At 54.5% G+C, this 14,220-nt stretch overlaps 1 protein-coding gene across 2 annotated transcripts; it reads left to right on the plus strand.

Annotated features, from left to right (window-relative positions):
- Window positions 1-5,245: 5,245 nt before the first annotated feature.
- Window positions 5,246-14,205, plus strand: STAP2 (signal transducing adaptor family member 2). Of its 2 annotated transcripts, XM_055344624.1 has the most exons (13): window positions 5,248-5,564; window positions 8,397-8,468; window positions 8,595-8,717; window positions 10,130-10,186; window positions 10,628-10,728; window positions 11,073-11,207; window positions 11,915-11,984; window positions 12,073-12,175; window positions 12,274-12,348; window positions 13,337-13,492; window positions 13,586-13,666; window positions 13,740-13,814; window positions 14,048-14,205. In XM_055344624.1, exons 1-13 carry the CDS (start codon window positions 5,463-5,465, stop codon window positions 14,110-14,112), a joined length of 1,215 nt encoding a protein of 404 aa, XP_055200599.1. In that variant the 5' UTR covers window positions 5,248-5,462; the 3' UTR covers window positions 14,113-14,205. The 2 variants fall into 2 exon arrangements, with proteins under 2 accessions (XP_055200600.1, XP_055200599.1); XM_055344625.1 differs by lacking the exon at window positions 13,740-13,814 and having other exon boundaries at window positions 5,246-5,564.
- Window positions 14,206-14,220: the final 15 nt, after the last annotated feature.

A 14,220-nucleotide genomic window follows, 5' to 3' on the forward strand; every position in this document is an offset into this window, starting at 1 on the left:
TGGAGCAGACCCAACAGCCAATTAGAAGACGGTCGTTTAAACTCTAACCAATAGGCAGCAGCCGCCGGATTCCCCCAGCCAATCAGTGTTAAGATGCTAATTCCGCCAAACTTGTCCTCTCGGCCAATCAGCAGGAGCCCCCGGGCTTCACGTAGCCATTCGTTGTAGGGTCCGGTCCTCCGCCAGCCAATCAGATCCCGGGTCAAGCGTGCCGCGGTCGGGCGCCGCCCCCATACACGCCCCTTTGCGCGGGGTGCTCGTGGGCGGAGCCGCGCCGGCAGGTCGCTGGGCAGCTGCAGCCCTGTCCTTTGTCCCCGGTCCCTGTCCCGGGACCTTTGGCCCGGGGCGCAGCGACACTTCCCTGGACGGAGAGTCCCCAGCCTCCGGCGGGGCGGGAAGCCCGGGGTGGAGGCTCCCCAGGCTGCGGGGAGCCCAGGGTGGGCTCAGCCGCGGGCGGGGTTGCTCGGCCGGTCTGCAAGGGGGGACAGGACCTTGGGGTGGGGGCCGGGATGTGCGGGGAGCGTGGTCTGGAGTCCCACCGGACCCGGGGACTGCCCATGTGGCTCTCTGTGTTTCACCATTGGGACAATAATAATATCTACGTCGGGGTTGTTGGAGAACAGGGCTCGACATCTAATGAAAGAAGAGCTGCGGGCGCCTGGGTGGCTCCTTTGGTTAAGGCTCTGACTTCAGCTCAGGTCATGATCCCCGGCTCCTGGATTGAGCCCCTCATCAGGCCCCGTTAGCAGAGGGCCTGCTTCTCCCTCTCCCTCTGTCCCTTCCCCCTGCTCATGCTTCGTCTCCCTCTCTCTCAAATAAATAAAGTCTTTTTAAAAATGATAATGAAATTTTAAAAATAATAAAATAAGAGCTGGACAAATTTTTGTCAACCCCATGCCTCCCCACGTTTCCCCACACCACCCCCACCTCCCACCGCAGGTCCAGCCACCAACCGGGCATTCCCAGTACCCCCAGGCTCCGACCTCAGTTTATTCCATGTCCTTGCTCCTATTCTCTTTGACTCTGTTCCCAAAACCCTGGGCCAGACCTCCGGCCTCTCCCAGCTGGACCCTCTCCCAGCTGGACCCTGGTCGTAGCCTTGGGCCTCAGATCTCCATACTCTCCATCTTCCTTATCCGTCTCCACCACCACCCCAGAGGGATCTTACGAAAATGCGACTGTGACCGCCTCCCTCCCCTGCTCTAAATCCTTAAATGGCTCCCCATTGCCTTTGGTAAATAAAGTCAAAATAAATTGCTGTGATCTCACTAACCATTTATGGCGCCCCTTTATGGCAGGTATTGTTATCAAGTTTATAAGAGCTCATCAGGTGAAGACGTTGCCAAGTGACACACCCCTTTAATGGATTCCAAAGGCTATTTTTTGCTATGTGTATAAAGTCCAGGCAGCCCTATAGCAAGTAAGGAAATGGAATTTGTAATTTTAAAACTCCTCCAAAAGAAATCTCCAAGGCAGGATGGAGATTTGTACCAAAGTTTCAAAGAAGAAATTAACACCATTTTAAAATAATCTCTTCCAAATAAATTAATCAATCAATTAATTAATTAATTAAAATAATCTCTTCCAATGGCGCCTGGGTGGCCCAATTGGTTAAGCATCTGGTTTTGGCTCAGGTCACGATCTCAGGGTCCTGGGGTCAAGTCCCTTCCCACCACTTGTGTGCTCTCTCTGCTCTCTCTCTCTCTCTCAAATAAAAAAGTAAATAATTTCAAAATAAATAATCTCTTCCAGAAAGTTGAGGAGGAGAGAACACTTCCCAATTCATTTTACGAAGCTAGCATTACCCCGATAAGGGTAATATAAAAAAAAAAAAAAAAGAGGAAGAAGAAAAGAGAAGAGAAAGAAGGAAAAAAAGAAAACTATAGACCATATTCTTTGTGAACAGATGCAACAAATCCTTAACAGAATATTAGGAAATAGAATTTGGCATCATATAAACATAATTACACACCTGATGGAGGGGGAGATTACTCCAGGGATGCAGAGCTGGTTCAGTATTCAAGAATCAATGTTATCTATCATATTTAACAAGCTGTGGTAGGTAGAGTAATGATTCCCTAAAGATGTTCACATCCTGGGCGGCTCAGCGGGTTAAAACGTCTGCCTGCAGCTCAGGGCATGATCCTGGAGTCCCATAGGATCTCCCTCTGCCTGGGTCTCTGCCTCTCTCTCTCTCTCTCTCTCTCTCTCTCTTCTCTCTCTCGTTTCTCACGGATAAATAAATAAAATCTTTTTAAAAAATGTTCATATCCTAATCCCCAGGACCTGTGAATATGTTAGGCTATGTGGCAAAGGGGATTTAAGGTGCAGATGAAATTTAAATTGCTAATCAACTGACTTGAAAGAAATTATCCTGGATTATTTGTGTGAATCCAATGTGATCACAGTTTCCTAGACGCAGAAGAGAGAAGTGACAGCGGAAAAAATTCAGAGTGATATGATGTAAGGATTGTACCTGCATTTCTGGTCTTGTAGAAGGAGGAAGGGGACCATGGGCCAAGGAATGCAAGAAGCTTCTAGAAGCTGGAAAAGGCAGGGAAATACATTCATCTTTTGAACTTTCAGAAAGGAATGCAGCCCTGCCTGCCAACACTTTGATATCAGTTTTGTGAGATCCGTATACAACTTCTACAGAGCTGTAGGGTAACATATCTGTATTGTTTAAGCCTTTACATATACAATAATTTGCCCAGAGCAGTCACAGAAAACTAACACACAAACTAAGGATGAAAGGTCGAAAGAGCATTTCAATCGATTCAGGGAAAGCATTTGACAAAATTCAACACCCACGCATGATACAAACTCTTAGCAAACTAGAAAGAGACAGAGACCACCTCAACTTGCTGAAGAAAATCCATGAATCTTCAGTTAACATTTTACTTAATGGTGAAAGACTAAACATTTTCCCCCATAGCAGAGGGAACAGGGCACCCGTAACCGACACAGTCTAGCCATTGCAATAAGGGAAGAAAAGGAAATGAAAGGCATACAAATTTGAAAGAAAGACAGAAAACCAGCCCTATTTTCAGTTGATATGATGGTCTACATGGAAAATGCCAAGAAATGTACAGGAATACCTCGTGCTAATGTGCTTCGCATTTTTAATTTTTTTTTTTTTTTATGACAGTCACAGAGAGAGAGAGAGAGGCAGAGACACAGGCAGAGGGAGAAGCAGGCTCCATGCACCGGGGGCCTGACGTGGGATTCGATCCCGGGTCTCCAGGATCGCGCCCCGGGCCAAAGACCGGCGCTAAACCACTGCGCCACCCAGGGATCCCTGCTTCGCATTTTTAAAAACTAAATTGAAGGTTTATGACAATCATGCAGCACGATTTTTCCAACACCATTTGCTCACTTTGTGTCTCGGTGTCACATTTTGGTAATTCTCATAATATTGCAAGCTTTTCCATTATTATTATATGCTTATGGTGTGGCTCATGGGAAGAGGGCAAAATATTAACAGTACTGGGAGTTTGGAAGCAATTGATCCATAGATGACATTGAGAGAGAGAGAGAGGAGAGAGAGAGAGGAAACCAAGAAACAGACTCAACAGACTCTTAATCATAGAGAACACAGGGGAGGTGGGGGAAATAGGTGATGGGGATTAAGGAGTGCACTTGTTGAGAACTGGGTGTTGTATGGAAGTGTTGAGCTGCTATCTTGTACACCTGAAACCAATATAACGTGCATTTAGCTGGAATTTAAACAAAACTTTATGCCACCGGGGCTGCCCAAAACTTTAAAGATTTTTTTTTAATTTATTTATGATAGTCACTGAGACAGAGAGAAAGAGGCAGAGACACAGGCAGAGGGAGAAGCAGGCTCCATGCACCGGGAGCCCGACGTGGGATTCGATCCCGGGTCTCCAGGATCGCGCCCTGGGCCAAAGGTAGGCGCCAAACCGCTGCGCCACCCAGGGATCCCCTAAAGATTTTTTAAAGTACAATCTACTGCCCCCTCAAGGGGTGTGGGGCTCAAACTCACCGTATGATCAAGAGTTGCATCCTCTACTGACTGAGCCAGCCAGGTACCCCTTAAATAAAAACTTTTCATATGGGGGCACCTGTGTAGCTCAATTGACTGGGCTTCTGCCTTTGGCTCAGGCCATGATCTCAGCCAGGATTGAGCCCCGTGTCAGGCTCTCTGCTCAATAGGGAGTCTGCTTCTCCATCTCCTTCTGCCTACTGCTCTGCCTATTTATGTTATCTCTCCCTAATAAATAAATAAAATCTTTTTTTAAAATAATAAATGATAGATAGATAGATAGATGATAGATAGATAGATAGATAGATAGATAGATAGAGGCACCTGGCTGGCTCAGTTGGTGAAGCAAGTGACTCTTGATCCCAGGATTATAGGTTTGAGAAACACACTGGGTGTAGAGGTTACTTTAAAAAAATTTTTTTAAATGTATACCTAAAAAAAAAAAAATCAACTGCACGACTGTGAAACCTACTAGCAGTGAAATCTGGAACAAAAAGTGCATTGCCATTTAAACTGCTCAAAAAAAAAAAGGAAAAGAGAAAAGAAATGCTTAGATGTAAGTCTAACAAAACAGGTACAGGACGCATATGAGAAAAGTATACTGTGCTGATGAGCGAAATCAAAGATTTAAATAAACGAAGAGACAGACCATGTCCATGGATAAGATGGACCATCATAGGGGCGGGTCAGCGTGGTGAGTGGCTCTTGATCTCACGGTTGTAGGTTCCAGCCCCACGTTGGATGTAGAGATTATTTAAAAATAAAATCTGGGATCCCTGGGTGGCTCAGCGGTTTGGCGCCTGCCTTTGGCCCAGGGTGCAATTCTGGAGTCCCGGGATCGAGTCCCACGTCGGGCTCCCTGCATGGAGCCTGCTTCTCCCTCCTCCTGTGTCTTGCCTCTCTCTCTCTCTATGTCTATCATAAATAAATAAATAAATAAATCTTTTAAAAAAATCTATTAAAAAAAAAAAAGACTCAACATAGTCAAGATGTCAGGTCTTCCCCGACTGACACACTATCAAAATCCCAGTGGGTCTCCTGGTAGGTCTAGGCCAGGATGGTCTAAAGTACGGGCAGCCTCAGGGGCACTCGGGGCCCAAGCTCCTTCCTGTTGTGACCTCCCTTGATACGGCCCTTGCCTCTTTGGCACCTGGTGTCTCCCTTTCTCACGTCTGCACCTTTGCTGAGGCAGGTCCCTCCTCCCAGTGAACCCTCTGCCCAGCCCTTGCTCTGCCCTGAAAGCCTCCTGGTGGCTTCCTCTTCCGTGACTCCAGCAGGCTTCCCAGACTTCTGGGGGAGACCAGAGAGGCTGGGATTCCCGGAGGACAAGCCCGCCCCAGCACCCACCCAGAGCTGGCAGACAGAAGAGGAAATTCCCCTGGAACCTGTTTCTCTGCTTCCCCGCCCAGCTGGGGCACCCACTGGAGGGAGAGGCCAGGCCAAAGCCCCGGCCACCATGGCCTCAGCCCTAAGCCCACCCCGGGTCCCCAAAGCCAAGGGTGCTCTACCCTCACACTACTATGAGAGCTTTCTGGAGAAGAAGGGACCTCATGACCAGGTGAGGCGGGGCGGGGGCGGGCACCGCTGGGCCCCTGGGTGGCTGGCAGCACTGGACTCTGCATCTGGGCCGCGGTGGGTCCCGGATGTGGCAGGGCGTGCGCTGGGGGCCGGGAGAGCCTCGCCCACCATCTGGCTGCCTCTCTCCGTGCCTCTCCCCGCCTGTCTCCATTTGTTTCCCTCGTGCTCTCTCTGTTTCTTGGATACAAACAGGACCAGGGGCTTCCACCAGGAAATGGGAAGCCTCCTGACTCCCATGCCCTACCCCCCAGCCCCTAGGGACCCGAGAGCCTCGGCTGCAGGGGGCAAGGCCAGGACAGGTGGCATGTGGGGACAGTAAAAGCTGGGGGTGCCACACGTCGGGGCCCAGATACTGAGGCAAGCCCGGCCCTCCTCCCCTGAAGCCCCATCTCCTCCTCCCCACTGCTCACATTCATCCCCTGCTACACCCCCAAACAAGCGCCCACCACCTCCCCTGCCCATCCCCAGAGCCACTGTCAATGCAGTTCCCTCTTCCCTTCCTTGTGCCTCCAAGGGCCCACCTCCTGCCCAGCGCACACAGCACCTAGACGGCAGAGGCTCAGCAAGGCCTGGCCCCAGAGGGCGAGACCCAGGTTCACATCCCTGCTCCACGCCTTCCTGACTCCCAGGCCTTGACAAGGGGCTCTCCATCTCTGTGCCTGGGCTTTCTCCAGTGCAAAACGGGGACGCCAGGGCCGTAGTCATGGTTACAGGAGAGGGGGTGCCCTCGTGGTCTGCGGACCTGACTCTGCAGGCCCTGGTGCCTCACTGGTGTGCGTGCACCCTATTCTCACAACATCCTCCCACATAGGTACGTCTCTATGGCCATTTTAAAGGTGGGGAAACTGAGGCACAGGGCAGCTTAGATACCTTGTGAAATGGTGTATAGTGAGTCGCTGAGGAAGCAGGTCCGACCATGCTGAGTTTAATCACGTACTGCTCTTTCCCCAGTGGCCGGCACAGAGTAGGTCCTCAGTAAGTGTTAAATATATGTATGTGCCTAAGGACGGACGGGTGGGTGGGTAGATTAGCGGATGAATAGACGGACGGGCAGCCAAGGGAGGAGGAAGAGGCGGCTTGATGCACGGATGCTAGCCGTCAAAGGGGGAACTAGCCTCGTTATCATTATGGACTAATTAAACTAACTCCTCCTTCAGGAAGGCTTCCCAGATTCCCACTTGGAGGGCCTTTCTCCTCCTCTGTAATCTCAAGGCTCATGTTCTGTCCCTTCTGGGGTCCTAATTTCTCTTCCCAGGAGCATTTTAGTATCTGTGCTTTAAAAAAAAAAATATATATATATATGTATGTATATTTATTTATTTATATATTTTATTTATTTTATACAAATTTATTCCTTTGAGAGAGAGAGAGAGAGCATGAGCAGAGGAGAGGAGACAGAGGCAGAGGGAGAAGCGGACTCCCCGTTGAGCAGGGACCCAATGTGGGACTCAATCCGAGGACCCTGAGATCACCACCCTAGCCGAAGGCTAAACCAACTGAGCCACCCAGGCGCACCCCCCTTTCTAAGATTTTATTTATTTGAGAGAGAACATGAGCAGGGGGAGGGGAGAGGCAGAGGGAGGGAGGGAGAAGCCTCAAGCCAATGCCCCACTGAGCATAGAGCCCTATACAGGGCCTGATCTTGGGACCCCAAGATCATGACCCAAACCAAAACCAAGAGTTGGACGCTGCACCAACTGAGCCACCCAGGCACCCCCAGATTTTAGTAACTGTATATTCTATGTTCTTCTGGAAAATGATCTATTTAGAAACAGAAGCCACGTCTCATTTATTATTTTGCCTGGAACACAATTGGGTGCAGAGTAGGCGTTCAGGGAATATTTGCTGGGAAAAACCCCTAGAATATTACAATCTCAGCTATGTCAGCCCCTGAGATCTCCAGAGAGTTAGGACACTTATAATTCAGAATCCTAAAAAAAAAAAAAAATTCAGAATCCTGGGGGAGAAAACCTGAATCTGCAGGATTTCAAGGGTCCAGAACCTTGTGAAATTAGGAGATCCCTATAAACATTTATGGGGTGGGCAAGGAGAAGGGAGATGTAAGTATGTGCAGATGAGTAAACAGGTGGGTGGGTGGATAGTTCAACTTTCCCCTAGAGCTCCTTTTTTTTAAATTTTTATTTATTTATGCTAGTCACAGAGAGAGAGAGAGAGAGAGAGAGAGAGAGAGGCAGAGACACAGGCAGAGAGAGAGGCAGGATCGATGTGGGATTCGATCCCGGGTCTCCAGGATCGGGCCCTGGGCCAAAGGCAGGCGCCAAACCGCTGCGCCACCCAGGGATCCCCGAGCTCCTTTTTTTAAATTAATTTATTTATATTTATGAGAGATGCACAAGAAGAGACAGAGACATAGGCAGGGGGAGAAGCAGGCTCCCTGCAGGGAGGCTGATGTGGGACCCGATCCCAGGACCCCAGGATCACGCCCTGAGCCTAAGGCAGACACGCAACCACTGAGCCACCAGTGCCAAGCTCCGTCTCTATACCTCAGAGGGGTATAGAGGGAAGCGGCTCTGGATCTCCCATCCCATCAAAATTCTCTTGGGTCCTTCCTCAAAGAATAATGACTAACGGATCCCCAGAAGCTGGGCCACGGATGGGGTGGGCCTCCCAGGGAAGGCAACATTTGTCCAAAGTCCCAAAGCAGGTGATGAAGGAAACTGTGTGAAGGTCCGGGGAAAGAGTACCCAGGCAGCAAGAAGAGCCAGTGCAAAGGTCCTGAGGCAGGAGGGGGGTGTCATGGAGGTCCCCAGACTTGCCTTCTCACCTTCTGCCCTCTACTTTTGGTCCCCAGGATTACAAGAAGTTCTGGGCGGGCCTGCAGGGCTGCACTCTCTATTTCTATAATAGCAATCGGGACTCGCAGGTAAGGATGGGCATGAGGCTCAAGACCTGACTGCAGGGACCAAGCAGAGAGCGCGGGGGTGTCGCCAAGCCCGAGGGCCTGAGAAGCAGCAAGCCCCGCGCTCAGGTCCTGCCTCTGGATCCCCAGCACGTGGAGAAGCTGGGCCTTGGAGCATTTGTGAGGCTCAGCGATGAGGTGCCCGGCGGAAGCCCCAGAGACCCCGGTATCTATTTCAACCTGGTCCTCTGGAACCAAGAGATCAAGTTCAAGGTAGGCCTGCCCCTCCCTGTCACACTCACCACTAACACACACCAGCGTGATCTCACATGGGGTCTACCGCTCGGTTGGGGACACTGGGCGAGTCACTTAACTTTTCTGCACCTACAACTGCAGGACGGGATAACACCGGTAAAGTAGCCAGAACAAGCCTGGAGCCCGCGGATGGGTCACTGCCCTCCCACGACCTCTCAGCCCACGTGATCGAGCACCTACTGTGTGCCAGGCACTCTCCTGGTTGCACAGCAGTGAGAAAGACAATTAAAACTCCCCACCCTTGTGGAGTTTAGAGTCTGGGTGGAGGCGGGAGGCACACAACAAACTACCTAAACGTGTGAAATGTCTGGAGTGTCAGCTGGCGGCAGGTGCTAGGGAAAGGACACAGGGGGGTTGGGGTTACAGCGTCACACAGGGTGACCAGGGACGGCCTACCTAGGACCTGAAGGACGTGAGGGAGTCAGCCACGTGGACACCTGTGCAATGGCTCTGCAGCAGAGGCCTGGTGTGCTGCAGGAGCAGGGAGGAGGCCCGGGGGGCTGGAGCAGAGTGAGGGCAGGGGAGACAGGGGGAGGGGGAGGGAGGATAGGGGGGAGTGGGGGGCAGGCCTGCACCCCACAGCCCTCTGTGTGGGCGTTTACTCCAAAGAAGGAGGGAGTCCTGGGAGGGTTGAGAGCACAAGAGACACACGATCAGATTTACGTTGCTTTAAATGTCCATGTAGCGTGGCTCAGTGGGCGAGTCTGCTTCTCCCGCTCTCTCGCTCCCTCGCTCTCTCTCAAAATAAAATAGGGGCACCTGGGTGGTTCACTTGGTGAAGCATCTGCCTTCAGCTTGGGTCATGATCCCAGGGTCCTGAGATCGAGCCCTGCTCAGGGGGAGGCTGCTTCTCCCTCTCCCCTGCTTGTGCCTTGCGCTCTCTCTCTTTCTCAAATAAATAAATAAATAAATAAATAATAAATAAATAAATAAATAATCTTTTAAAAAATAAATAAAATCTTTGAAAAAGTCAACGTATAGGGATACCTGGGTGGCTCCAGTGGTTGAACGTCTGCCTTCTGCTTAGGCCGTAACCCCGGGGTCCTGCGATCGAGTCCCACATCGGAGTCCCCGCAGGGAACCTGTTTCTCCCTCTGCCTGTGTCTCTGCCTCTCTGTGTCTCTCATGAATAAATAAATTTGAAAAAAATAAATAAAAAGTCAATGTAGAATAAACGAATAGATACAATAAATAAACATTGATTCGGTGACATTGCAGAATAGCATCCCACAAGGACTTCCCTTCAGACATCCTAAATTAATCTGTCCTTACTCATTTAACCTTGGGAACAACTACTATTCCTCATTCCCATTTCACAGATGAATAGGGTGAGGTTCATCGACATGGACCGTTTCTGTTTCCCTCCCCAGGTGGAGAGCCTGGAGTCTCGGGAGTTGTGGAAAGGCTTCATCCTGACGGTGGTCGAGGTAGGACGGCTTGCCTGCTCTCTCCATCCTACACCCCTCATGCCAGCCTCCTCTCTGGCGTGGAGGAGCCCACAGATATCTTATGCAAAAAATGTGAAAGTTACCTGCCAGTGCTTAAAAGCCTGGGGTTTTTCGGTCAACATTTCCCATCTGTCTTTCAGTCATCGGGCCTCTGCCTGGCCCCTGCAGCCGCTGGGTTTGAGACCCTACATTCTACCGTCTCATCTGCCCTCCCATCGCCCAAGTGTCTTCATGTCCCCTCCAAAGCTTCTCTGCCCCGCCCCCCCCCAAGGTGCAAGGCGGCTCCAGGGGCCCCCAGACCCAGGTTCCCATCCTGGCGCGGCCCGCATGCCGCCCCCACCTTGCCCGTAGGTGTGACACGGGCACAAGCCGCTTGTGCCCTGACGGCTGGGTGCCCTCGGGCGCCCCTTCGCCCCTCAGCTGCGTGTCCCGTCCAACCTGACCCTGCTGCCCGGACACCTGTACATGATGGCCGAGGCCCTGGCCAAAGAGGAGGCCCGCCGAGCGCTCGAGGTGCCCCCGTGAGTGCCACGGGAGGGCGGGGGTGGTGGGGAGCCGGGGCCGCCAGCGGAGCGCGGGGATGGGGTCCTCGGGGACTGGTCCAGCTGCCAGGGGCTGGGCTGAGCTCGGGGGCGGGGCTAGGGGCTGGGCTGAGCTCGGGGCGGGGCTCCTGGGAGGGTGGGGCTGGGCTCGGGGGCGGGGCTAGGGGCGGGGCTGAGCTCGGGGCGGGGCTCCTGGGAGGGTGGGGCTGGGCTCGGGGGCGGGGCTAAGATCGGGGCGGGGCTCCTGGGAGGGCGGGGCTGAGCTCGGGGGCGGGGCTACACGGGGGCGGGGCCTGCCCTGAGTGAGGGACGCGGCCCCCCAGCTGCTTCCTGAGGGTGAGCCGGCTGGAGGCGCAGCTGCTCCTGGAGCGCTACCCCGAGTGCGGGAACCTGCTGCTGCGGCCCAGCAGCGACGGCGCAGACGACGTGTCGGTCACCACACGCCAGACGCTCCACGGGTGCGCATGCGCGGCGCCGGCGCCGCGGTGGGAGGAGGGGCGAGCGCGGGGGCGGAGTCAGAGCCGGGGCGGGGCCAGAGCTCATGGGGCGGGGCCCGGGGTGGCGGGAAGGTGTCGATGCCTGGAGCGGGGACGAGACTCTAGAGGCGAGGCAGACCTTTGGATTAGGACCTTTGGATTAGCATCGGCCCTCGGGGCGGAGTCGGAGCTGGGTCTGGCATCTGCAGCAGGGAAGAAATCAAATCCAGGGGCGGAAACCCGCCCTTTGGGCGGAGTTAGGACCTGTGGGTGGAGTCCTGGCCCCGCCCTCCCCGCCGCGGTTGAATCAGGCTTTGGAGGTGGAGCCACTCTGGGCGTGGATCGGAACCTGGCACTGCGGCCTCCTTTGGGACGGTCTGGTGAGGGGTCCCGCCAGTTGAAGGTGGGGTCAGAACCCTGGGGGCGGAGCCAGCAGGGAGGCGGGGCCTCCCGGGGTGGAGCCATCAGGGCCGGAGCTCCCCGGGGGCAGTGCCGGGACCAGTGGCTAGGTCTTCCCGGAGGATGCAGCCAGTTGAGTCTTGTCCTCCGCAGAGAGCCACGCCAGGACGGGACGTGGTCAGTGTGCGGGGAGCAGGAAGAGGTTAGGCCCTCGGTGGGGGCGGAGCCAGGACAAGGGGCGGGGTCCTCCCCGGCCGAGCAGGTCCACCCACTCACCACGGCCCGCGCAGGACGCCGGTGTTCCGGCATTACAAGGTGAAGCGTGACGGCTCCAAATACGTGATCGACGTGGAGGATCCGGTGAGCGTTGGGCCGGGGTCCCCAAGCTCAGTGGTGGGGTCTGCGCCCCTTCCGCCACGGCCCTGACCGCGACCCTGTGCGCCTCCAGCTCTCGTGTGCCTCGCTGGATGCGGTGGTCAACTATTTCGTATCGAACAGCAATAGGAGGCTGGTGCCCTTCCGGCTGGACGAGGACTACGAGAAGGTGCTAGGTGCGGCCTCAGGGAACCGGGGGGCCCCTGCTCCCACGGGGCACCCCTGGGCCAACGCCCAGCCGCCGCACCTCCTCTAGGACCACTCTCTGTTCTAGGCCACGTGGAGGCGGATAAAGAGAACGGCGAGAGTGTGTGGGTGGCGAGCTCGGCCCCCGTGGCCCCAGGCCCAGGTGAGGCCCCGCCAGCGGCCGCCGCTGGGACAGAGTGGGGGGACACCTGCGACCCACAGGGTGCCGCCCGTGTCTGATCTTGTACCCGGAGTTGCAAGGACCCAGAAATTACCCAGACCCTGCCCTGCGGGTTGTAGAGGGGGAAACAGCTGCACAGACTCCCAGCCCTGTGCAGTTGAACCTGGGGCTGAAGGCAGCGGTTGCCTCGACTTGGGGCAGGTGGCGGTAGAGTAGGGGGAAGGCTTCCTGGAGGAGGGGGTGTTTGCTTAAGGTCTCAAACGATTTCAGTAGGTAGAGCTGGGCTTCATCTGGAGCAAGGACCCCCCAGAGACTGGCATCTGGGTGGCTGCTGAGAAAGGGGTGGGAGGCGGTCCAGTTCATGGGGCAGGAAGAAGAGGCTGGAAAGGTCCATGGGGTGAGCAGTGTGGGCCTCCCGGGGCTGGGCAGGTGCTGGGGGACCCTTGTGCACAGTGGGCATGTATGTACACGCTTACACACTGCACACTCGCGAACACGAACTGCATCCACCTACTCATGTGTAGACCCCCACGTGGACAAGGGTGCCACCCAGTTCCAGTCCTGTGTAGCAAACATAAGCCATGCCCACGTGTACACACAAATGCTCATGAGCATAGATTCAGACCTTTATAGGTAGGCGGGTAAACACACTGACAGAGACAAGCAGCTGCGGACATACTGTAGCATCCACACAGTCTCATGCACGTACGCACACATTTAGGGGTGTGTGTGTACAAACTCTTTACATATATTCAACTATGCAGATGCACTCAAGCGTACGTGTTTATGCCACACAGGGGCACAAACACACTGACTCCTAAATGGGCACGTGCAAAAACACACACATGCACAGGGTCCCGTGCCCAGATCCAGGCGCGCATCCATGCATCCGCATTCAGAGGCACACAGAGCCACGCTGAGGTGTCCCTGCAACATGTGGGCCCAGACAGTGACTTCTGGTTCCCACCAGGGCCTGCACCCGCCTCGGGTGGCCGCAAGCAGCTGCCTCCCGTGCCCATCACACCTCCGCCAAGCCAGGACAAGCCACCCCTACTTCTGAACCAGAACGAGAACTACGTGATCCCCATTGCAGACGTCCCAGCTGCTGACTACAAGAATGAGGATGGTAGGTGGGAGGGAGTGGGTGACACGGGGACAGGGGCAGGGTGGGGAAGAGGCTAAAAGCTAGCTGTGACACACCACACCTTTGTCCACGCAGTGCCTTCCCCCAGCTGGCAGGTTGTCCCGAAGCCCAGGAAGCTGGCAAAGTCTCTAAAGCCGCCCATCGCGCCCAAGCCAGGTAGGGGTCCTCCTCCCCAGCCCTTCCTCATCCGGCGAGAGCCAGCCTCAGCCTCCCCCTGCTTCTCCTCCAGAGCCCAAAGGTGTCAACAGTGGCCTGGCCAAGAAGCTGGCAGTCGGCTCAGTGCAGGCCTTATTCCCCACAACAGGTGAGGTGTCCGGGCTTCACAGGCGGCTGACCTGCACGATCACAGGGGACCCCCATTCTGAAGGGTCCCTCGCTTGGTCTAATGCCGTGCTGTCTCGAGATTCCTCGTTTTTACTTTTTACTGGGCCCTGCAAATTCTGCAGCAGGTTCTGGTGGATGTGGGGTGGGGAGGACAGCCTGGCCTGGGGTTCCCTGCGGCAACTGAGGCCTTGGTCACCCCCCGCCCTCACCCAGGGTTGGCAGATTTGACGGCAGAGCTGGAAGAGAAACTGCAGAGGAGGCGGGCGCTGGAGCACTAAGCTGGACGTGCTGGGGATCAGTGAGCCGGTCTCGGGGTGTGCAAGTCAGCCAGACAGACAGCTCCTCCCAGAATAAAAGCTCAAGTGACCTGAGGCCTATGTGTCTGG

This window comes from Nyctereutes procyonoides, unplaced genomic scaffold (assembly GCF_905146905.1).
Source record: "Nyctereutes procyonoides isolate TBG_1078 unplaced genomic scaffold, NYPRO_anot_genome, whole genome shotgun sequence".
Lineage (NCBI taxonomy): Eukaryota > Metazoa > Chordata > Mammalia > Carnivora > Canidae > Nyctereutes > Nyctereutes procyonoides.

Coding starts and splice junctions, on each gene's coding strand:
- STAP2 (XM_055344624.1), top strand. CDS start 5,463: ATGGCCTCAGCCCTAAGCCCACCCCGGGTCCCCAAAGCCAAGGGTGCT. Junction 10,187..10,627: donor TCATCCTGACGGTGGTCGAG/GTAGGACGGCTT, acceptor TTCGCCCCTCAG/CTGCGTGTCCCGTCCAACCT. Junction 13,667..13,739: donor GCCCATCGCGCCCAAGCCAG/GTAGGGGTCCTC, acceptor CTTCTCCTCCAG/AGCCCAAAGGTGTCAACAGT.